Genomic DNA, 26,678 nt, shown 5'->3' on the forward strand with positions numbered 1-26,678 from the left:
ATTTCCTTACTCGCCAGAATTTCCTCGTAACCATGGCAACACAGCCGGAGAAACACACACACACTCTCTCATACACACACACTTACTCACAAACACACAGACTGTATTGCTAATGGAGACAGACAGACAGATGAACAGCACTGAATGAAGATCTGACAGTCTGTACCTGCAGCTCATGCACACACAAACACGTGATGAGATCTACACACTACATGTGTCTCACCACGCTCAGCTCTATCAACAGCTTTTTGTGTCAAAGTCAATTAAAGTAGAAAATAATTTTGATCTCCTCTGTTACTCTATTTATTTTTCAAAAACTTTTTTTTTTTCACATACACATATTTTAAATGGAAAAAAAATGGTGCATCACTGTGTGGCTTCACATGGACATGAGCTAAAATACAGCATGTAACTTCACACAGATCAGATTAGAACTTGATTGTGTTTGGTGGTTTCTGAAAAGGTCTGGATCCATGTACATTCACTTAAGGCATGTTACTGTAAGCGCATGAGGGCTCAGATGAATTAATTTACTGTGGTAAGAGACTTTAGGCCTGAAATACAAAGCTTGTTTTAAACCTGCTGCAATCGTTCAAGCTGTTATTACTTTCACTCATGTATGATCTCACATGCTTCAGTAACTGGCCAGCAGATCTTGAGTGAGTTCACACGTGTTTATTTCAGGCTGCTCTCTCTCTCCCTCTCTCCCTTTCAGCTCAACACAAATGAGCAGTGACTGAACTGGGTCGCCACTGCATGTGCTGCAGCGCATTAGTCTGGCCACTAGCGGGAGTCGTGCTGGTGGTGCCACTGCACACAAAGCTGCTATTGAGTCATGTAGCCGATGCCAGCATGTCTCCAGTCCATTTGATCAATACACTAAGAAGCAGAGGCCACACACACTGCACACTGACAGCGTCTGAATGCAGGACTGAACTACCTCAGTGATCAAGTTTATGTAAGGTTCACACGCCAGTCATGAAAAGATGACCATAGCAACGTTTTGATGTCTTGCAGCTAAGAACAAAAAACTTGATGGCAACAATTTTACCCATTTACTAAACACTATTTTGGACCAAAAAAACATCAGATTTTTACTAACCCACCCCTGATACTCTCTGTGTTTTGTTTGTGTTCATAAAGCAGCCTAACACTTTTAGTGTTGCCATCTCCATTTGATCAGGCTTGTTCTTTCCCATAAAGTGGCTCCTTAATATAGGCAGTCATGCGTTGTAATATATTAGTGTTTTCCAAAATATAGTATTAAGGCATATCTAGGCTTTTTTATTTTTTTTATTATTTTTTTTTTTTTAAAGATTAATCAAGTATGGAAAAATGTGTGAGAGAGATATCTGACAATCTGTCAGTCCATCTATCTGTCTGTGTGTGTCTGTCTGTCCACCCACCCAGGTGAAAAAAAAAAAAGTGCCCTTTCATAATGAACTTAAAGTGCTCTATTGTCACACAATAATTTTGTACTTAAAATGCTTAAAATGTGCTTTAAAATGCTAAAAAAATATACTCTTTAGTAGGGTTTTACTTTAAAATCAAATTAAAAAAAGAAAAACAGATTTTATGCTAGTCATTATTTTAACCAATCCAGTGATTTGTTAATTCCCTGACGTTTGTTACTGCATACCAATTGCATTTGGCAATGTTGAGTTAGCCCCACTTATGTGCACGCTGTTTTAAGGTACCTCATGCAAAGACACCCAGACACTTCGTGTTTTGGGACCCTTTAGAAATGTACACATTTCTGCAATTTTCAACAATTTTTTTTTAAGTATATTATATTATGTCAAATAAAAGATAAATGTATTGTTTTTTGTGTATGAACAAATAGTACTTTATCATTGTATATAATTTTTCTTTAAATGGAAAGATGAGTTTTATTGCCTTGTGCACAAAGTTCATCTCAAGGTCAAACTACTAGCCTTACTGAAAGATAGACTGATGAAGAATTAAGCATGTGAACTATAAACACTAAATTTTTGTGATTAATTTTACATTAATTTACAAATAAATACATCATAAACTGTTTTGCAGATCAGACTGTTTTCATAAATTAACTTCTTTTAAAGACGGGTTTAAATGGTTCAGCGCCACAAAAGTCCTGAAAACTATAGCCAACACAAGCTAACCCTGAATGAAAAAAAAACTGCCTGGAGGGTGAGTAAATAATGGGCTAATTTTTGGGTGAACTGTCCCTTTAAGTACAAAATTAGTGCGTGAAAATAGAGCACTTCAAGTACATTATGGAAGTGCACTTTTTTTCGTCTGTGTGTCTGTCTGTCCGTCCGTCTGACTATCTGTCTGACTATCTGTCTGTCTATCTGTCTGTCTGTCTGTCCATCCGTCCATCTCTGTCCATCTGTCTATCTATCTGTCTGTCACTCTGTATGCGTGTCATGGTAGCTGTGTTTCTGGAATTCACTACACTATGTATAGCAAAATGTATAGACATTTTATGATGTTCCCATGAGTAAACAAGCTTATAAAGCATACAGAATAAAGTTTTTTTGAAAAACCATTATGCCTATGAAATGTCCCCATGAAAAAAAGGATTGTAAGTGCTTTTGGAGCTGTATGACCACATGAACTCTGACAGCACATTCACTAATAAAATCATCATCTGGAGCATGTGTTCCCAGGTAAAAAGACTTTCTGATGTTTCAGTGTAAACTAACACACAAACCTTTAGCTTTCACAAAACTCTAGAAATTAATTCACACATCTCCAACTGTTGTTTGACTTTTACATGTGTGAGTCACTTTTCGTAAACGTGGGTCAAACTGTAGGAATCTCCCGAAACTCCTTCACTCTCTCTCTCTCTGCTCAACATCATGATCAATCCACATCCGTATCCGCAGAAGAGACAAACGCACCAGGAACATCATCAGGAATTAAACTGCACTGACTCTGATCAGCCGATCAACAGCAGCTCTTCATTCAGGCCGTCTGCTATGATTTATGGAAATGGAAACAGGCAAGATCAATCTGTTCCCATCATGACACCTGTATTCTTTTGATTTAAGTCATAAAGCTGCAGTGCTGAGAGTGGCTCTACGTCGATTCAATGACAGCATGCATGTGAACGACACAACAACACATCACATGATACAATGGTCTCCTGGTCTCCTGTTGCAGAGTGGTGTGCGTTTGTAGCTCCCTAGAGTTTTATTCTTCTGAGGAAATCTCTATTTTACTATTACTTTCTGTTGTTTAAAGCGATAAAACATAGCTTTTTTCCCCACCAGATTTCTGTTATTATCCATCAAACTAATCCGATCGCTCGCTTTTAATCTATAACCGCGAGTGCAACGCCGCGCTGTGCGTTAGCATTCCGTTTGCCGGTTAGCCTGCCATTTGCATTCCCACTCACGTCTCTATTCACGTCTACTACCACTTTCCTTTTTTCCCTCGCTCTCATTGATCGCTCGTTTTTATTCTACAACCGCGAGTGCAGCGTGTTTGTAGTGTGTTAGCCGGTTAGCTTGCCATTCACTTTTACTTTTTCTCTACGCCTTTTTCTACACAAGTTCATCAGACAACAGTGGTGAGTTGAAATCGTTCTACAACTACGGTGAGTAATGGCTTCTTCTCCTTTCCTGGTAACCTGCATCACCTGTCATATGTATAGTTTATCAATCTCTGTCGGCAGCGAGGGATTCACATGTAATAAATGCAGGGAAATAGTTAGGCTGACAGAGAAGATTTCAGAACTAGAGACACACATCCAAACTTTAATCGAGGATAGTAAGAATGTGAGGGCATTAGATACGGCTTTGGATGCGACTAGCTCAGGAAGTCCCGTACATTGTTTGGTTCCGGTAACTTCGCCTTTGCAGCAGGGCAACTGGGTGACTGTGAGACGGCATAGTCGCGGGTCAAAACACCGCTCTTCCGTTCCGATCAGAACATCAAACAGGTTCTCCCCACTCAGTGACGCACCCACTGAGAAACCTGATCAAAGTGCCCTAGTTATTGGCGATTCTATTGTACGGAACATGAAAATAGAGACACCAGCCACCATAGTCCAATGTTTACCGGGAGCCAGAGCACCTGACATCTTGGCAAATTTAAAAAGTGCTGGCTAATGCTAAACGTAAATTCAGTAAGATCGTTATTCACGTCGGCACAAATGATGTTCGACTTCGCCAGTCGGAGATCACTAAAAATAATGTTAAAGAGGTGTGTGAACTTGCAAGTACGATGTCAGACACTGTAATTTGCTGTGGCCCCCTCCCTGCGTATCGTGGTGACGAGATACATAGCAGACTGTCGTCACTAAATGGCTGGATGTCTAAGTGGTGCCCGCAGAATAACATAGGTTTCATAGACAATTGGACAAGTTTCTGGGGCAGACCTGACCTGTTGAAAAGAGATGGTCTTCATCCCTCCAGGGGTGGTGCTGCTCTTCTCTCTAGTAATGTGGCATATAGTCTTAGAGTTTGCACTTGACTAACTGGAGCCCAGGTCAGGAAGCAGACAGACTGGCTAATCCGACCGTCTGCTAGCCGCCTCACGTCACCAAAATCAGTTAATTCTCAGCACATAGAGACCCTTACACCTAGATATCATGCTATAGAGACTGTGTCTGTTCCCCCGAGCTAGACAATACAAAAGACGTCCAAACCAATTTAAGAGTAACAATCTAATCAACGGTCAACAAATTAAAAATTTACATAATACAGAGAAACAAATGATAAAACTTGGCCTTTTGAATATCAGGTCCCTCTCTACAAAAGCGCTTTTTGTAAATGATATGATCATTGATCATAACCTAGATGTGCTATGTTTGACAGAAACCTGGCTAAAATCAGATGATTACATTATCTTAAATGAGTCTACCCCTCATGATTACTGTTATAAACATGAGCCATGTCTAAAAGGTAAAGGGGGAGGTGTTTCTACAATTTATAGCAATATTTTTAGTGTTCCACAGAGAATGGATTTCAAGCATAACTGGTTTGAAGTAATGGTGCTTCATATAACATTATCCAGAGAAACAAGTGTTAATGATAAATCCCCTATGACGTTTGTACTTGCTACTGTATACAGGCCACCAGGGCACCATACAGATTTTCTTAAAGAATTCGCTGATTTTATATCTGAGCTGGTGTTGGCTACAGATAAGGTCTTAATAGTAGGTGACTTTAACATCCATGTTGATATTGAAAATGATGCACTGGCAGCTGCATTTACAGACATTCTAAATTCTATTGGAGTTAGACAACATGTGTCAGGTCCCACTCATTGTCGAAATCATACTCTAGACTTAATACTGTCACATGGAATTGATGTCAATGCCGTTGAGATTCTGCAGCAAAGTGATGATATCTCTGATCATTATCTAGTCTCGTGTATTCTCCAGATAACTAAAACTGTAAATTCAACTCCTTATTACAAGTATGGTAGAACCATCACTTCTACTACAAAAGATTGCTTTCTAAGTAATCTTCCTGACTTATCTGAATTCCTCAGCATGTCCAATAGCTCAGAAAAACTTGATGATGTAACAGAAACTATTGACTCTCTCTTTTCCAGGACTCTAGATACGGTCGCTCCTCTGCGCCTAAGGAAGATTAAGGAAAATAGTCCGACCCCGTGGTATAACGAGCACACTCGCGCCCTAAAGAGAGCAGCCCGGAAAATGGAGCGCAGCTGGAGGAAAACAAAATTAGAGGTTTTTCGTACTGCTTGGCGGGAATGTACCCTATCGTACAGAAAAGCGTTAAAATCGGCCAGATCTGATTACTTTTCGACTCTTTTAGAAGAAAACAAACATAACCCTAGGTATTTATTCAATACAGTGGCTAAGTTAACAAAAAATAAAGAACCAACAGGCACTGACTATGCCCATCAGCATAGCAGTAATGACTTCATGAACTACTTTACTTCTAAGATCGATACAATTAGAGACAAAATTGTCACTATGCAGCCGTCAATTACAGTGTCGCATCAGATAGTGCGCTATAGATCTCCTGGGGAACAATTCAACTCATTCTCTACTATAGGTCAGGAAGAATTGTATAAACTTGTTAAATCATCTAAACCAACAACTTGTATGCTAGACCCTATTCCATCTAGGCTACTAAAAGACTTGCTTCCAGATCTCATAGATCCTCTGCTAAATATTATTAATTCATCACTGTCATTAGGATATGTCCCCAAAACCTTCAAACTGGCTGCTATTAAGCCTCTAATTAAAAAAACACAACTTGACCCCAACGAATTAACTAATTACAGACCTATCTCGAATCTCCCATTTCTGTCGAAGATATTAGAAAAGGTTGTATCCTCACAGTTATCTTCCTTCCTACAGAAATATGATATCTGTGAGGATTTTCAGTCAGGTTTTAGACCGTACCATAGTACTGAGACTGCTCTTATTAGAGTTACAAATGATCTACTCTTGTCATCCGATCGTGGTTGTATCTCTCTGTTAGTGCTACTGGATCTTAGTGCTGCGTTTGATACTGTTGACCACAACATTCTCTTGAATAGACCTGAGAATTATGTTGGCATTAGTGGTAGTGCATTGGCATGGTTCAAATCGTATCTATCTGACCGCCATCAATTCATGGCAGTAAATGAAGAGGTATCATATCGATCACAAGTGCAGTATGGAGTACCGCAAGGCTCAGTACTAGGGCCATTACTCTTTACGCTTTACATGTTACCCTTGGGTGATATCATCAGGAAATATGGTGTTAGCTTTCACTGCTATGCTGATGATACCCAGCTCTATATTTCTTCGCGGCCCGGCGAAACGTACCAATTTGAAAAACTAATGGATTGTGTAGTTGAGTTAAAAAATTGGATGACAAGTAATTTCTTACTGCTAAATTCTGAAAAAACAGAGGTGTTAATTATTGGGCCTAAAACCTCAGCGTGTAATAACCTACAACACTGTCTAATACTTGATGGCTGTTCTGTCAATTCTTCGTCATCAGTTAGGAACCTAGGTGTGCTATTTGATGGAAATCTTTCCTTTGAAAACCACATCTCTAGTATTTGCAAAACTGCATTTTTCCATCTCAAAAAATATATCTAAACTACGACCTATGCTATCAATGTCAAATGCTGAAACATTAATTCATGCATTTATGACCTCATGGTTAGATTATTGTAATGCTTTATTGGGTGGTTGTTCTGCTCGCTTAATAAACAAACTCCAGCTGGTCCAAAATGCAGCAGCTAGAGTTTTTACTAGAACCAAAAAGTATGATCATATTAGCCCGGTTCTGTCTACACTGCACTGGCTCCCTATTAAACATCGTATAGATTTTAAAATCTTGCTAATTACTTACAAAGCCCTGAATGGTTTAGCTCCTCAGTACCTGAGCGAGCTCCTATCACATTATAGTCCCTCACGTCCGCTGCGTTCTCAAAACTCTGGCAATTTGATAATACCAAGAATATCAAAATCAACTGCGGCGGGAGATCATTTTCTTATCTAGCGCCCAAACTCTGGAACAATCTACCCTACAATGTTCGGGACGCAGACACACTCTGTCAGTTTAAATCTAGATTAAAGACCCATCTCTTTAACCTTGCTTACACATAACAAATCAACATATTCTTATAATTCAAATCCATTAAAGGATTGTTAGGCTGCACTAATTAGGTCAACCAGAACCGGGAACACTTCCCATAACACCCGATGTACTCAGTGCATCGTCAGAAGAATGGCATCTACGCTAATATTAGTCTGTTTCTCTCTTATTCCGAGGTCACATTAACCACCAGATCCAGTCCGTATCCAGATCAGATGGTCACTGCAGTCCCCGGATCCAGTCCGAACCCAGCCCAGATGGTGGATCAGCACCTAGAGACGACCTCTACAGCCCTGAATGTCAACGGAGTCCACATCAACTAGATGAGCCCCAGAGACGGATCCACAGTGAAGACCACATCACCTAGACAGCTGTCGGCACAAGACCACGGGAACTTTGGCCAGAGGAGAACTGGCCCCCCGACTGAGCCTGGTTTCTCCATTTGCCACCGATGGAGTTTTGGTTCCTTGCCGCTGTCGCCTCTGGCTTGCTTAGTTGGGGACACTTTCTCTTAACACAATATTGCATTTTATTTTATTGTTTTTGATTAACTACCTTTACCTAAAAAGTGAGTGTTTACTGTTGCCTTTGGCATTGTTGATGTACTGTTTCCTATTTAATACTGTACAGCCGCCTTGTCACAATTCTGTATTGTTAAAGGCGGTATATAAATTGACTTGACAATGCACGCGTCATACAACACACGTCACATGGTACACGGCAGTGACTCCTGCTTCAGATCTCACTTTATTCATAGACTCCAGTGCCATTTACTAATAATCCAATGTAATTTTTTTAAAAATGCAATGGACATTTATTGAATAAACACTTTTCATATTTCATATGCATAGTTCTAAAATGCTTCATTTAATAAAACTTGTAAGTAGTTTAATGATTTTTAAATCCTTTTTTTATATTTCCTGATAATTAATCCATTGAATGCAGTTGTGGACTGCAGAGACATTTGAAGTCAAAAAGGTTATGAATCACTGTATTATGGGGAGAGCAAATCGTGTTGGTTGTTTGGAAAATCTGACATTCCTAAAAGTCACTGACATTCTTTATGGTGTTTTTATGTTCTGTGTGAGAATGTGCTGAAGTTTATTTGTGCTGAAGTGCTTGGTTATTAAACTACTTCCAGCTAAAATATAGTCTATAACCCATAACATGAAAAACTCCATCCCCTCTTGTCTGTCACATCAAAACCCACCCACATATTTGTTTAGAACTATTTTGGACTCTTCTGGCATGTAAACGGTGCTTGATCTGTGAATTTTTCTCTCCTGATTTAGACCAGACTACTTTTTCACTGGAGGAAGCATTGCTATGGCTTATGGACTTATACTTTCGTTAAAAATGCCTTAATGACACGCAACTTTTGGCTTCATAATAAATTAGTTTCGCGTAGCCAGACCTTCAGACTGATGGCAGAAGGTCTGGGAACTTTGGCCGCTTTGGCCGCTTTGAATGGCCAAGGCCATATGACTGACAGGTAAAGCAACCAATCACGTTTCATTTTGTGGCGCATCAAGTTTAGGGGCGTGGAAATGTCGCCACAATTACAGACTGGTGTGTAAAACTCTGACATATTTTAAAGATTCTATGCCACAGACTTGACATTTTTCACATACTCCAGCATTTAGTTGATCCTGATAAGAGCTTGTTGTCACAGTTGTAAAAACGACGGCTTTCTTCTTTTATGAGGGGGTTTGGTGCCACAGCATTTTTGTTTCCAGGCGGAATGTTAAAGAACGCGACACGCACGTCTCCTGGAAATCCTGTATAATCTAAACAATCTGATGACGACTTCGAAACTGCTGAAGTGTTTCCAGCTAAATGTGCCTTATGTATCAGATGTTTAGCCAATGTTTCGTGAGCGTGACATCTGAGGCTAATAAGAGATTAGTTGAGGGGCTGGAGTCTTGTAGATTGTTTCATGGTTAGATTATTGTAATGCTTTATTGGGTGGTTGTTCTGCTCGCTTAATAAACAAACTCCAGCTGGTCCAAAATGCAGCAGCTAGAGTTTTTACTAGAACCAAAAAGTATGATCATATTAGCCCGGTTCTGTCTACACTGCACTGGCTCCCTATTAAACATCGTATAGATTTTAAAATCTTGCTAATTACTTACAAAGCCATGAATGGTTAAGCTCCTCAGTACCTGAGCGAGCTCCTATCACATTATAGTCCCTCACGTCCGCTGCGTTCTCAAAACTCTGGCAATTTGATAATACCAAGAATATCAAAATCAACTGCGGCGGGAGATCATTTTCTTATCTAGCGCCCAAACTCTGGAACAATCTACCCTACAATGTTCGGGACGCAGACACACTCTGTCAGTTTAAATCTAGATTAAAGACCCATCTCTTTAACCTTGCTTACACATAACAAATCAACATATTCTTATAATTCAAATCCATTAAAGGATTGTTAGGCTGGACTAATTAGGTCAACCAGAACCGGGAACACTTCCCATAACACCCGATGTACTCAGTGCATCGTCAGAAGAATGGCATCTACGCTAATATTAGTCTGTTTCTCTCTTATTCCGAGGTCACATTAACCACCAGATCCAGTCCGTATCCAGATCAGATGGTCACTGCAGTCCCCCGGATCCAGTCCGAACCCAGCCCAGATGGTGGATCAGCACCTAGAGACGACCTCTACAGCCCTGAATGTCAACGGAGTCCACATCAACTAGATGAGCCCCAGAGACGGATCCACAGTGAAGACCACATCACCTAGACAGCTGTCGGCACAAGACCACGGGAACTTTGGCCAGAGGAGAACTGGCCCCCCCGACTGAGCCTGGTTTCTCCATTTGCCACCGATGGAGTTTTGGTTCCTTGCCGCTGTCGCCTCTGGCTTGCTTAGTTGGGGACACTTTCTCTTAACACAATATTGCATTTTATTTTATTGTTTTTGATTAACTACCTTTACCTAAAAAGTGAGTGTTTACTGTTGCCTTTGGCATTGTTGATGTACTGTTTCCTATTTAATACTGTACAGCCGCCTTGTCACAATTCTGTATTGTTAAAGGCGGTATATAAATAAAGGTGACTTGACTTGACTTGACAATGCACGCGTCATACAACACACGTCACATGGTACACGGCAGTGACTCCTGCTTCAGATCTCACTTTATTCATAGACTCCAGTGCCATTTACTAATAATCCAATGTAATTTTTTTAAAAATGCAATGGACATTTATTGAATAAACACTTTTCATATTTCATATGCATAGTTCTAAAATGCTTCATTTAATAAAACTTGTAAGTAGTTTAATGATTTTTAAATCCTTTTTTTTATATTTCCTGATAATTAATCCATTGAATGCAGTTGTGGACTGCAGAGACATTTGAAGTCAAAAAGGTTATGAATCACTGTATTATGGGGAGAGCAAATCGTGTTGGTTGTTTGGAAAATCTGACATTCCTAAAAGTCACTGACATTCTTTATGGTGTTTTTATGTTCTGTGTGAGAATGTGCTGAAGTTTATTTGTGCTGAAGTGCTTGGTTATTAAACTACTTCCAGCTAAAATATAGTCTATAACCCATAACATGAAAAACTCCATCCCCTCTTGTCTGTCACATCAAAACCCACCCACATATTTGTTTAGAACTATTTTGGACTCTTCTGGCATGTAAACGGTGCTTGATCTGTGAATTTTTCTCTCCTGATTTAGACCAGACTACTTTTTCACTGGAGGAAGCATTGCTATGGCTTATGGACTTATACTTTCGTTAAAAATGCCTTAATGACACGCAACTTTTGGCTTCATAATAAATTAGTTTCGCGTAGCCAGACCTTCAGACTGATGGCAGAAGGTCTGGGAACTTTGGCCGCTTTGGCCGCTTTGAATGGCCAAGGCCATATGACTGACAGGTAAAGCAACCAATCACGTTTCATTTTGTGGCGCATCAAGTTTAGGGGCGTGGAAATGTCGCCACAATTACAGACTGGTGTGTAAAACTCTGACATATTTTAAAGATTCTATGCCACAGACTTGACATTTTTCACATACTCCAGCATTTAGTTGATCCTGATAAGAGCTTGTTGTCACAGTTGTAAAAACGACGGCTTTCTTCTTTTATGAGGGGGTTTGGTGCCACAGCATTTTTGTTTCCAGGCGGAATGTTAAAGAACGCGACACGCACGTCTCCTGGAAATCCTGTATAATCTAAACAATCTGATGACGACTTCGAAACTGCTGAAGTGTTTCCAGCTAAATGTGCCTTATGTATCAGATGTTTAGCCAATGTTTCGTGAGCGTGACATCTGAGGCTAATAAGAGATTAGTTGAGGGGCTGGAGTCTTGTAGATTGTTAGTGAATAATTGTGATATTTTTAGCAGTGCTTGACTCTCATTCTGACAACACCCATTCACTGAGGAGGATCCATTTTTAGGTGAACTATTCCTTTAATATGTCATGTGTTTTAGCAGGACTGAAACTCTCAATGGACCAATCAGAGGCCATCACTCCGCTTTTTAATAGTGCGTGAGAGGAGAAGAAGCCAGTTAGCGTTCAGGATCTTCACTGCAGTTGTCATCACTGCTCAATGTCTCTATATTCATCAGCTGAACTGTGATTGTGTTTGTACAGTTTGAGGAAGTAGCGCGAGTGGTTTCCTGTGCAGAAAAATTCACTCCAGCAAGCAGTAATGAGGTGCTTCCTCATTCATGACTCATATGATGACGCTTTAATGGTGCTCTCAACTCATTCATTCCTTCCATTCAGGTGCACTGAGGCATAAACAGGAAGTGACTGTGGTCATGCCGAAAAACAAATCAAGTCCTGTGAAACATTACCAGTGGACGTCAGATTCTCCTTGCCAGTTGAAAACATGTCAGCGAGTGACGATAGCACATCAGATTATTACGCATAATTACGGCCGCAATAATAATGATGCAGATAATTCTGTTTAATAAGTGATTATGGGTGAACTCATGATATCTACTATCACTAAAATAACCGTCACTCCAGTCATTATCACAGTAACAATATACATAATATAATAATATAATATAACAATATAATAAGTAAACTCAAAACTGTGAGTTTGGGATTGACAGCCTTATTTTCTGACAGCTGTGGCTCTCAAACGACCCATTCTCACAGCAGCAGCATTCGCTCGTGGATCTTTTAATGTGAAACACAGTGTAATAAAAGCGAGAGATTTTCTCCATCAATCATCAGCATGAGAGAGATTTATGATTCTGCTGAAACAATCATTTCAGAGTGGATTCTGCCAGGAAGAAGGGAAAATGTGAAAATAGTAGATGAGAGGATATTTGGAAACAGCACAGATGTTAGAGAGCATCGAAAAAGATGAGAAAATAACAGAGGCAAACTGTCAAAGAGGAGTTTCTGTGTCACACATCAGTGCGTTTAGCCGTCACGCCGTTCACAACACGACTGCTCTTACATTCACAAACAGTGTGTTTATATCTGTTAAATAATTTGACTGTGCATCTATAAAACAAAATGGAAACCCAAAACTCACAGACACAACAGTCAGCTTCATCAGCACACCCAAACACATGTGCTGTTTAAAACTTCATCATCCCTTTATCATCAGGACAATAACTCCAGCCATGAATGTCCAGATCTTTCAAGTTTAACTGACACAAACACCCCTCACATCTCCACAGCCCTCTTAGAAAATAAGTGTGCTTAACTGTATTGAATGTGCACTTTTAATATACTTCAAATCTTAAATATATAGATGCATTGACTAACATACTAAAGTACAAATAATGTACTAGATTATAATTTTAACTGTAGTGTTATTCAATAGTACATTTAAAGTTAATATATTTTAAATGTAAATGAATGAATGAATGAGTGCATTTATATAGTGCTTTCATTGTGTATTGCCATACACCCAAAGCGCTTTACAATCATATAGGGCAGTGGTTTTCAAACCGGTCCTGAAAGCACCCCTGCCCTGCACATTTTGTTTGTCTCCCTTATCAGGCACACTCAATTCATGTTGTGCAGTTTCTACTAACGAGCTGATAAGCTCAATCAGGTGTGTTAGATGAGGGAGACCCCAAATGTGCAGGGTAGGGGTGCTTCTAGGACCGGTTTGAAAACCACTGATATAGGGGGATCTCTCCTTAACCACCACCAGCGTGCAGCATCTAATTGGATGATGTGAGGGCAGCCACAGGACAACGGCGCCAGTGCGCTCACCACACACCAGCTACAGGTGGATGGGAGAGAGTGTGATAGAGCCAATTCAATGAATGGGGATTATTAGGAGGCCATGATTGACAAAGGCTAGAGGAGGGAATTTGGCCAGGACACCGGGGATACACCCCTACTCTTACAAGAAGTGCCATGGGACTTTTAATGACTACAGAGAGTCAGGACCTCAGTTTAACGTGTCATCCGAAGGACGGTGCTTTTTACAAAATCGTGTCCCCATCACTATACTGGGGCATAAGAACCCACATAGACCACAGGGTGAGCACACCCTGCTGGCCTCACTAACACCTCTTCCAATAGCAACCTAGTTTTCCCAGGAGGTCTCCCATCTAGGTACTGGACCAGGCTCAGCCCTGCTTAGCTTCAGTGGGCAACCAGTCAGTATCTTGGTTGTCTCAATATCTTAATTCGTGTTCCAAATATGAACAAAGGACTTACAGGTTTGGAACAGCATGAGAATGAATATTTAATGACAGAATTTTAAATTTTTTGGTGAACTATCTCTTTAAACTCTACGTAAGTGAGTGAAGATGAACTCTAAAGTATTTTCTTTTAGAATTCATCTCCATAACAAGTGCTCTGTTTAAAACCTTTTGCACGGTTTTAGCAATCCTATAAGATCATTGCTGATCACACTGTGCGACATGGATCTAATAAACTTGGGTACAACATGCATGTAAACTGTACGATGATGACACCTATTGACTTGTAGGCTACACGCAGGTTACTATAGAAGAATAAAACGTCATCAGTATGCACTAGTGGTAAACAAAAAGAGCATAATGAATCAAACTTTGGCAGTTTTTATGTGTGCTGAAAAAAGTGGAAGCGGAGAAAGAGGAAGGATAAGAGTTTGAGGTAAGCAGTTTTAGCGCCATGATTTCATGTTGCATTTTTATTGGCTGGTCAGTAAACATGGGTTGTGGCAGCAAACACACAGTGTGATGATCAGGCTGAATTTTTGACACTGTCAGAAAATTATCATAGACTATCTTTCTACCTTTCTCACTGTACGACATAGGACCACAGATTAGGAGCCACGATCACAGAAATCACCACCATTGTTTCACAATCTCAATCTTTCATCTGGGACAGTCGAAAATCGTGCAGTGTGTCTCAGGCTTAAAAGAATGCTACAGTCAAAGCTATTGTGTGCCAGTTTAGATGTAGTATGTCTGCTTGTCATGGTGTTACTTAGTGTTGTAGTGCTCAAGACCGGTCTTAAGACCATTTTTTGAAGGTCTTGGTTTTGTCTCGGTCTCGACCGCATTTGTATTCAGTCTTGTCTTGGTCTCAGACTAAAAGGACTTAGATTTTGTTTCAAGACCAATCAAGACCACAACTGACAGGATATTACTAAATTTGCAGAGCATTTCCTGATTTTTTTGTTAACATCATTAATGTGACTGGATATAAAACTTCATGCTTTAATTGCATTCAATAACTGATTAAATGACTAAATAACAATAATAAATATTTTTATTTACACCACTAGATCTCTAAATTTTTGACTTCAAGGCCCCCTATTGTCCACAACATCATTTATAGGCCCCCTTCGCTTACCCAAAATATTTTAATGCTAAACACGACTAGAAAAAGTGTATATTCATTAAAAAAAATAACCAAATACTAAGGAAAATCTTACATTTTTAACTTAGTTTAGTTTATTTTAATGCTTGTTTTGTCTTTTTTTATATAAATTTAAGTCATCTTGAAGCCCCATATGATATAATCGATTAATATCACAAGAGCAAGAGAGCTGTTTTCACAAATTTGATCTCAGTCTCGCCCTGCCTTGGTCCTCTCTTGGTCTCAACCCCTTAAAGTCTTGGTCTTGTCTTGGCCTCGGTCTCGACTTGGTCTCGGATTAGGTGGTCTTGACTACAACACTAGCGTTACTAAACAGCTGGTGTTCTGGGTGGGTTAAATGTGCTGCTTTGTGGTTGTTTAGGTATTATGTGTAGTTGCTAAGGTGTTCAGCATCAATCAGTCAGTCAGTCTTACCCTCCAGCTCGCGGTGGATGATGTCAGCCAGGTTTGGTTCTTCACCCCACCAGAAGATCCAGAGCTCTTTGGCATCGGGTTTGATCTTGCGTCTCCAGACACACAGCAGGTTCGCACGAACGCACTGCATGAAGCTGCGCAAAACCGGGTCGTCCTGCGCTGGAGCGGAAATCACCGGCCCGTACGCCAGACCGCCAGCACTGTAGCAGCGCCATTTAATGCCCGTCAGCTCCGCCTGCACAGGAGCACAAACGATAAACAGTCACCTACATACTGAGACATGTGAATGTAGATGCACACCAACAAGTCATGAATACAATAGTTAATCTAATTAAACAATCGTTATCTAACATTATCAGTTATCCAACACTTGCTTCACAACACCTGGATCTGTGCTGCACATTTCATGTGCCATTCATAATGTATTATCACCGTATTTAACAGCTTTTGAAAAGTAAATAAGCGATAAAGAGCAGCTCTGTCTGATAATGCTGCATTATCTGTGTGTAATTCTCTTGTTTATATGGCCATTATCTCTGTACAGTCAACTGGTTTATTGAACAATTGCTGATTGTTGTTTTTCTTTGTGGTGTGTGCATTATGCATATTATGTGTTGTGAATAAGCTGTAATTGTCTGATATTTCACCTGTGGAAGCCAAAGACAAATTTCCATGAGAATAGATAACAAAGACTTATTAATTTAACTACATAACTACATCAGTGTGTTGAGTTTGAGAGAGATGCAGCGGTGTGATAAATCCTGTCAGTCAGCATTTGACATCTTCAGCGTGTGGTTTGTGTGAGGATCAGATCTGAGAGAAGCGTGTGAAACTGCTGCTAGGTCACATCAGACCTGATGAGCTTCAGCTGATTGGACAGGGTGGAAACACATGCATCTGCACACAGAGAAACTGAACTAACAACTGAACTAACTCCCTGATTCAGCAGATCTTAAAGCTGACATCTGAAGAACATGAATATGAAATTCTAAACACAGCAAATACACGTGTGCATTCTTCACTACCACATTCACCTCTGTTTACTGATTCAAATAAAAAAAATAAAAAAAAATCACCCTTACATAACAGAATTTGTCTTGTCCTGGACTTACTATACAGCCTTGTTATGATGTGGCAATTACCCTTTAAAAATAATGATTTGATCTTCACGGTATGATGGTGATATCTTCAATAAGATTATCACATGCTTCAAAAAGAAATAAGTTTCTCTTACAGTCTTTATCAGTATCACTGGCCTCATTAAGCATAAGTATACTCACTGTAAGTAATGTGGTGGAGTTTCATGATATCTGCGAGCTGAGGTCATTTTTGGTACTCAAAGATCCTGCAGTGGTACAGGATTGACTCAAAACTTCTCTATAAAGGGAATGGCTCATGGGTTTAATAGATGATGATATGTGATTTTTTAATCTCAGATACTAATGCAGTCCCTTCACTCAGCATCTGATACAAACCGCACACATAAAACTTTCTCTATGTAAAATGATCTAATCTGTTTGGCTGGTTTTATGCTACTTCTGAGTGTAACTTCTTAAATTCAATAAAGGGTTTTATCAGTTCACCTGGAAGCAAGTTTAATTTACGTCGTCAGGTCAAGGTCAAGGTCAAGTTTACTTACATAGCACCTTAAAGCACCATGGGTGCTAACCAAAGTGCTGCACAACAGACAAAACATGACACGTCACTCTACAATAGAAGGCCTTATTGAAAAACAATACAATTTAGAGAACGTCAAACAAATAAAAACATAAAATATACTATACGTGCAAACAGAATTATGCATAAACCTGAGAAAATACTGGGTTGATAAAGAGCTTCTGAGGAGAACTAGTGCCTGAGTTTACTAACAAGTAAAGTAGATTTCCACAAGCAGAACTGTTCTGCATTGCATTCTGAGATATGTGCACCAGGGTTATTACAGTTAACTAAAAATAAAACAAAACAAAAAAAAGAAGGAAGAAAGAAGGAAATTAACTAAAACTACAATTAAAAAAAAAAAAAAAACAACTACATACATATTTAAAAACAATGAAACTAACAAACAACAAATTTGCTAAATCTTAATTAAACATATTCAAAACTGTTAGAGCATCTCAGTGATACTAAATAACATTGAAGTACAGAGCAAAAATATTTTTTTGTATTGTTACTTTTTATTTCTTTTCTAAAAAGAAAAAAAAACAAACATTTAAATTCTTAAAACAAGAAACATTTTTTTGAGAAGGTACACAATGTACAATTTATACAAGACTGTATAAATACACTTGAAAAAAAATATTTTTAATGGAATTTCTTCGTTTGTTTAATTAATGTTTAATTTTTAATGTATATTTTCATGGGAAGATCACAGAGTCCATACATGTGTGCTGTTTTCCAGTGTTGCTGTACCACCTTTCTGCTGTCATTATTTAAATTATTTTTTCCCCCCACACTGATCTATTGTTGTGGTAGTAACTATTTCAGATAACTGTGCCTCTAAGTGGCAGGTAAACATGTGGTTAGTCGCTGTACATGTTGGTCAGGTATGCAGAGTAAGTTGCGGTGTGACCATCTGCTGTTCAATTAAAACTCTGGCTCTACCAGCTTTCACTCAATCACAATAATCTCAGTTCAGCTGTAACATTTTCACATGAAATGATACAAAGGTTAAATGTTCTTGAAATGTTCCTGCACAAATAGCACTGTTTCCTGAGAATGACCCAGAAACGCTGCTGCATCGACACAGCTTATGCAAACAACATCTGAAATGAGAAAGAGTTCCTGATGGCAGCAGGTCTGATTCGCTGGACTCTTGAAACACACACGCACACAGTGACCTCAGGCCATCCTGGGTCACACAAGCAGATCTGCTGTCATCTACACTCATCCCAGCAGTTTCAAGTGTTCACAGGATCAGGAAATAATGCTGATGTCAGTCAACTTTCCTGCAAAAGCATTTCTGCATGTATTTGCTAATGTACTGTGCAAAGATCTTAACTTACCATGAACGTCCACAAACATGCTAAGCAGTGCCTGAAAAGCTGATCATTCAAGCTGAATAAGTTAGGATGACATTAGTGTTAAGAGCAAGACTTCAATCTAAATTGTAGTACAAAGATGTAAGTCAATAAGTAAGTCCTTCACACAGATTCACACCGGATTACAAACCTACTACAGAAACTTTAACATTTAACACACAAACATTTACCGGTGCAGTTGTCCAGGGTTTCTTCTGCTATCATATCTGATCAGCAAACACTCCATTAACTCTACAAGCACTCCAGCACACTCTTAAAAATAAAGGTGCTTTAAAAGGTTCTTCCCAGCGATGCCACAGAAGAACCATTTTTGGTTCCACAAAGAACCATTCGGTCAAAGGTTCTTTAAGGAACCATCTGTTTCTTACCTTTTTATAATCTGAAGAACCTTCTTTCACCACAAAGAACATTTTGTGAAACACCTAAAGGTTCTTTATGGAACCAATTAGACAAAAAAGGTTTTTCTATGGCATCGTGAAGCACCTTTATTTTTAAGAGTGCTGAGAATCTGAGACTATAGACCAGGGTTATTCTATCTGGACCTCAAGGTTCATCACCCTGCCAAGTTAGACTCTAGTGAGCTTCATTAGCTTGATCAGGACTGCAAATAAACTCTGCAGGACAGCCCAGATCTGAAGAACCTGCTGTAGATCATCATATCATGCACTAATGATCAGACAAAGTCACTGAGACAAGCCCTCATGAAACAAACCAACATATGATCACATCACAGATCTCCGGATTTATTTTTTTGACGGGCTGTTTTTTTTAGCATTATAAGTACAGTCACCTGGCAGAGTTTGGGTTCTTTGCCACTGCTGCCTTTGGCTTTATTAGTTAGGGTTCAAAAGACATTTAATGTTCAGGGATATTATCAATTTGACAGCACAGACACAAAGAACCAAACTGAACTGATCTGAATAATGACTCTATTGTCTGCTGCTTTACAGCTGAAACTGAATTAGTTTCCTAAATAAGTAGCACTGTTATTTTCTGTTTATTACTGTGAAACTGCTTTCAAACTATCTGTACTGTATAAAGTACTATAGAAATAAAGGTGTCTTGACTAAGTACATAACTACGTTGACCAGGTAAACTATTTAAAAAAAAAAAAAAAAAAAAAACATCATGGCCACGATTTAAAAACTGATTCCCATGATTTAGTCATTTAACCTTACTTTAGTTAAATCTATTTTTCTTCTGTATGTCCGTACTTCCGTACTCATTCAGTGTTTGTTCTCTGACATCAGAAAGAGGAGATCCATGACAAAAGGAGACCTGTACGGCCTGTCGTCACAAAATGAAGTGTCCATGAAACATCAGATGTGTTTTGATCGGCACTGGAGACTCAACATCATCGACCAAGGCTTTTTTATTGCTCCTCTTAAATTATCACAGTAATAAAAGCATCTCCATGCCTTCCACAAAGGACATCAATAACAGACCTCACAGAGACACCAGCTACCATAGGAGAACCATAGGGCTGATAAAGAGCTGATAGTCCAGCCTCTTCAATTAACTCCCTGGAATTAGATGCCGTTTTGGACTCACTCGTGTTTGAGAGCAGCACAGGGCGGCCCGTAAGCCTCAGTCACTTCTCTAAACAGGCACTTCCATTCTGCTGCCACCTTTACCAGGCCACACAACAGCATGAGGTGCCGCTCCACCCATCCCGTCACAGCCGTTGGCCCCGGGAGAGCGGAGAAGCCAAGCGACCCAATTAGTGCAGGCATCACCCCGCGGGCAGAGTGACGGATGTACCTGCCAATCAGGCGAGAGCACAGAGCGCCACGTCGAGCGCCGACTTCTCACCTGTCAAGGGCCGTCGCAAACGTACCTGACTATTGTTATGAACAATGAACAAAGCTGAGTGTAGCCGCTTCACTGGCAAACAAAAGCCACGAGGCAGATTCTCTTCAAAACGGCAGAGCAACCTAAACCGCGTCCCTGCTTACACTGAATTATTAACAGGCAGATAAATAAACCAAAGCCTCCTTTACCAGCTCGTCTCCTGTGCGACTTAATTAACTCTGACAGGCACGGAGAGACAGGAGCGGGAAAGAGAGGGAAGTCAAAACAGTTGCTAGGCAACATACAACATCTGTAGGACTTTAGCAACTTATTCCATTTTCAGGATTCTGTCTCCAGGGTTACAGCAGAGCGATGCTGTTGCCAGTCGTTCACGGGGCTTTTCTATTGACTGCACACGACAAAAGGGATGTAATTCACACCAGCTCAGGGTTTCACACGCTCTGCAGTCATATTTTCACTGGAAAACGTGAACAGAGTCTTGATTTGTCACTACACAGCCAACAGCACGCTTCTGTTAGACGGAATCGTCTCGCCGGATCAACCTGGCTTTCTGTGTCTCGCCCAAGGGCGAAGGGATTAAAGATCACCCGCTCAGATCTTCAGCTAGTACACCTGTTTATCTACCCATAACTACCCGTTTGTCCAAACAGATTCAAAACCATATCCTCATTTGGCAGACAGTCTGGTCAGTTACTGTGGAATCAAAATTGACAGCTCTTTACGCATGCACATCATTACTTGACCTTGGCGTTGATAAAGCCATACTCTACTGCTTGAACTATGGGATATACGCCACAATAGCGAAGACAATTGCCATTTCTGTTTCATGACAACTTTAATGGTCTTGTTGAGCTGAGTAAAGGTGCAAGTGGGAAAACAGACCAAACAAAGGGAGGACTCTCAGGTCACAGTATTGTAATAGTGCATATCATTACAGCACTGCTGTGAGGATCAGCATACGCGTGACATAACTGCATGCAAAATGAGCAGCATTTGAAGAAAACAATTGCAGTCAACATTACAGCTTTTTTTTTTTCTCAAATCATACGCTACCGATATTTATCACTATATTTATTTACTATTAATGGGGAACGAAATGCTTTCCACATGTTTGTTAAACCTTGAGAATAAATGTAAAAATAATTTGTTTGTTCACAATTAAACTCCACAGAGCTACATTTAATTTAGTGCCACATATAATCTGTTTTATTTTCCCCTAATTTCTGTTTTGTTTTGTTTTTTTTCCCTGGAATCTGTGTTTTATGATTCGATACAAATGTATCATAAAATTCTGTCTAATGAAATTAATTAATAATAGTTTGAAGTTAATCAGTCTTTTAAAATATTGAAATGAGAACAATTAATTTACAAAAGTAAATTTGTAAAAAGTTTTATTTTTTGTTAAATAAGATGCTACACAACAGCACTACAAATTAATAAAAAAAATACTTTGGTTGTATGTTATTGCTTAAAAAATGTTGTTATTATTATTATTTTGAAAATTGTAGTTTAGTATACATAACATATTTTGTCAATTTCTACAAGTTAAACCAGACTTTTATTTTGACGGGTTGTTGTGAAGGTCTTTCAGTTTCAGTGAGTATCTAACGGTAGTTTTCCTCAAAGTACATCATGAAAGCTTAGTGAAGTGACTCTCAGAGCAGCTCTGGAGATGAAATTCATGCCTTAATGTTGTCATATAGTGAGAAGCAGATGCAGAAAACTCAGCTTTGAGGTGAAACCGCACCATTCATTTACACAGAGATAACCATACAGATTACTGGCGACATGCACTAACTGGCTGTTGTCACCTTTATTTCTGCTCTTAGTTTAATCCATATCGAGCAAAAATGTCCAGGGATTATCGTCATTACAGACATGCATTTTATTGTAACTCAATATGATATTGTTTTATTGCCCAGCCCTGGTCAAGATCTGACATAAGAGAAGCTCTGGAAGCTCATCTAATGTTCAGAAACTTGCTGGATAGTGGCACAAACTCACTCACAAAGCACCTCAGTCAAAGTTAACATCATTGATCGTAGAGAACTGAGCACTGCACCCTGAACAGGTCACAACCTGCCACTGCAGATCGGCGTTTTATCTTCTATCACTTATTTGCTTGCCAAATGGGTATGGCATTGATTCATAAAGTGCAAACTGATTTAAATGCACATCCAACATAAGAACACAGGATGACCATTGCACTTGTGCATTTGCAGTTTCAGTTAATGCAACAAGCATCACGCAGTGCCGCCGCCTTCTACACTTATCTTCATATCTTCATATCCTAGTGTCTAATTGCTTCAGCTTTGGACACCCAGATAAAGACTACATGCTGTAATTCACTGAGTTCGGGCCGTCCCTCTAGATGAAGTCATTGCAGTCAGGACGTAACAGACGGCCACGTTCAGCAGCGCCGCTGGAAACATCAATATAACCTTGAAGCGGAGCAGACGGCTGTAGGATCAACGCCATCCTTTACGTCCAGCATGCATGGCGGCGGGAGCAGCACGGGCTGCCAGTCGGCCTGCATTTCTGCCAGTTCTTCTTTGCTATTCCCTGGTGTGTCTCCGCACGCAGGAACACCAGAGGCTAAGAATAGCACACAGCTGGCACTGCAGGGCTTACATATTTCACACTCAAACCACCAGCGCTCACGAATATCAGTCTGCAGACGCAGCACTGATGAAGCTCAATGAAGCTGATCATTCTGCAGTGCTTCAGCCATTAAAACACTCATGAAATCCAGATCAGCTTCTCACATTAGGAGGTCATTCTCTTAATTAGTGCTGTTAGTAGTCAGTGGTTCACTTGTACAAGTGTTGACAGTGATGCACTGAATCCCCTATCACTGAGATGGTTGAGTGCGTGTTTGTGCTCCAGTTATGAATGATCCTCAGATCACGTGTGTTATTGAGAAGTGTGCTGATACTGTACTGTAAGTGATTAGACTGGTTTCACCTGCCAGACCAGAAAACAGATGAAAGAAAAGGAAAACGACACACATCTACAGACACTTCCAAACAATGCAGTAAAGTCTCCTAGTATCCCATTGCCAAACACTGATTTCACCGGGTGTCACTGTCAGCTCCATCTCTCTGTTCTCTATAGGGTCACCGTTCGGGACAGTCCCAAGCTTTGTCCAGCGTCCTGCAAATCATGAGCAGCATCCTGCATTTCAATTTTGCCTGTATTATTTTTCCCTGAAATTATGTCACAATAAAAAATAACTGTAAGCTGTAATTGGCGTTTAAAAATCCATTTGTGTATCCATCTTGTTCTAGCTGGAGAGAGGAAAATACCCAATAATCGCATTCATAGAGAGGATTTGTTTTTCCCTCAAAGATTACTGTGTAAACTGAGCAAAGTAGCCAGTGTGGACCTGATCAAATGTAAAATCTGGCTGAAGGTTAAATACAGCTACACCAGCCAGGACTTCATCTAGACACATACTGAAAACGTCCTGCTCAAAGCTGCTGTGTCCAACAAAAATACAGGGTCAAGATGCACTGAAACACATTTAAAGGGATAGAAAAAAGAAAATCTGCTGTTCTAAAGAATGATTTGTTTGCAAACCTTACATCACTTTGGACCGGATGTTGTACCTAATTATCAGAAGACCTCAAAAGATCTCAATATATCATCAGGAGCCATGGATAATAATATTGTGTTGCTTTTTTTGACTCACCTACATCTTGGATGGCCAGAGGATAAGTAAATATGTTTATTTTGGAGTGAAATATTCCTTTAATGTTTGCATAGTATATTTGTAAATTCAATTCAACCTCACTGCAAATATGATTCATGTAAATCAATATTTACATAGATAAATAGCAGTAATATATATATATATATCTCACATGTCCCGCAAAATCTGCTGACCTGCAACAAAGCAATAACTTGGTGGTCGTGCTAGTTCATTGTGTATCATCACGTCATGATCTCACTGATGTTACGAGTGCTGTGTGTGTGTGTGAGCTGAAGGAGGTGTGTCTGTTCCTCTTACTCAAACTTTCAGTGGTGACTGCAGTGAGCAAGGCAGAAACTGGGCTGAAGCTTGAACTCAGGAAATGCACACACACACACAATACTTTCCTAAAACGAAAACAGATTCCTCTGCTCCCACACTCCTCTCTCTCTCTCTCTTTGCAGCTGGACATGTTTTTGGAGCTCAAACACTTTTTTAGACGTTGCTGTCTTGTTTTCCTGTTGGTGGCAAGAGTTTCCAATTGCGCTGTTTTATGTCAGTCTGCTGTGAAAGTGTGTTTGTGGGAATGTGTGCACTGGTTTTAATATTGACTTGAACATCACTCCCTGAAGAGGGAGTTTCTGACTGAAAACAACACTAACGCAAACAGCCGTCACTATCTGTGACTCACAGCATCACCGTCATACCCTTCATTTACAGTTATGAGCCAATGAAACACTCATATTTTCATCCAAAACATAGGCCTATCTAACTTTTTGTGATGTTCGGATAACAGGCCCTGCCTTCATTTGAAATTATTCATCAAACTAGCCAACTAACACAAGATGGAACATTCAGTAGGTCTGTGAGGTAATTAACACTATTTAATTATAATTATCTTTAAATGTCTACATTTTAAAGTTCTGTGGAAAAAAAATCACTAAGAGTTCAAATTTTTAATTTCCATAATGTTACTGTATTTAATACAAAGACACAAGGAATGATCTATAAGTTTAGTGACTATATGCAAACACAAAAGCTGTTGTTTTGGTTATTATATTATTAAAGATTTATGTACATATGATTACCTGTCAGTCTTGAGTTTTGTCAGGAGTAACACTGTGAAAGAATGACATGCAGTGACCTTTGAACTATGAGCGCTGACCCATGGCCTCAGGAGCAGATAAATGCAGTATAGACACACATGAGACATATTAGAGACATAAATGAGATTAGGGGTCTGTACCAGAGAGAAGAGGTTGGAATGACAGTCTTCTAAACTCGCCCCATTCGCCACCCAGTTTGCTGCTGTAGTCATAATCATCCAGAGCCGAACATCCCGATTAAAGCCGATCAGAGCCGAACATCACAATTAATCGCAGAATCCATGCCGAACATCAGATGAACCAACGCAATAAACATGCGCGTATGTCAATCTTCTGCTTTATAGCTTCTCATGGGATTAAATCCGCAATCGGTCCTAACCGAATCATCTTCGATCTCGAATGTTTTTCAATCCATGACAGATCAAGCGTCCATAAATCATATAATCCACAACACGACTCTGAATACACACTGACGCTCGTGAAGTTTCGGATCATCCGGTTGACAGTGAAATGAAGAATCGGTCAGATGTCACACACACGCACATGATCACACGCAGCTTTCACTTTAATCACACACACAGTGAAACAGAGCATTAAAATCCTTCAGATTTCCTCCTCACAGACTGAAGTGAGTAGTCAACACATCTTCCTCATTTCTGTGAAAGACCATGACGAAACAACGACACACAAACACAAACACCGATGCCAGTTACACATTGTAAAGATCATTCGCCAATAATCATCCACACAAACACGCACCGCGGCTGAAATGACTCCAGTCTGAGCGCGCATTGTTCACGCATGGCTCATACAGTAGCGCTGAGCGCGCGCGCGCGCGCGTGTGTGTGTGTGGTCATGTGATCAGGGATTACAGCAGCGCTAGAGAATCTGCAGTAATGACGCGGTTCGGCCGCTAGAGGCGATGCTGAAGCGTCTTGTTTTTTAAATCTTTTTTTACCTATAAAGACAGTGAAAACTTTAACTTATAATACACCGTTATAGAATGTGATCCTCTTGTATTGATTACATATGTAGATCTAGATGTTGGCGTCTCTGTGACTTAAAATTAAAGCTGATTTGCTTGTTTATGTGCTGCTGACATGGATGATTAATGATGATCATATTATCCACACAATTTAAAATAATGTTATAGTATATTAAGAGACTGTCCACATCTTTGATAACTGCCTGTAGGGTCAGTCTACAGAAATGTCCACTTTTGGTATGGCAAGATGTCCTAAAATGTATTTCTG

General features: G+C 39.7%; 1 protein-coding gene across 6 annotated transcripts in view; it reads right to left on the reverse strand.

Moving 5' to 3' along the window:
- LOC127165079 (mediator of RNA polymerase II transcription subunit 13-like) overlaps positions 1 to 26,245 on the reverse strand; it is a 59,603-nt gene extending 33,358 nt beyond the window's left edge. For all 6 annotated transcript variants that reach the window (XM_051109370.1, XM_051109371.1, XM_051109373.1 and 3 more), the window contains exons 1-2: positions 25,566 to 26,245; positions 15,779 to 16,013 (exon numbers count right to left, since the gene is read on the reverse strand). In XM_051109370.1, the coding sequence (XP_050965327.1) occupies positions 15,779 to 16,013; positions 25,566 to 25,643 (313 nt within the window). In that variant the 5' untranslated portion in view covers positions 25,644 to 26,245. The remainder of the gene's footprint in view (positions 1 to 15,778; positions 16,014 to 25,565) is intronic.
- Positions 26,246 to 26,678: the final 433 nt, after the last annotated feature.

This window comes from Labeo rohita, chromosome 5 (assembly GCF_022985175.1).
Source record: "Labeo rohita strain BAU-BD-2019 chromosome 5, IGBB_LRoh.1.0, whole genome shotgun sequence".
Taxonomy (NCBI): Eukaryota; Metazoa; Chordata; class Actinopteri; order Cypriniformes; family Cyprinidae; genus Labeo; species Labeo rohita.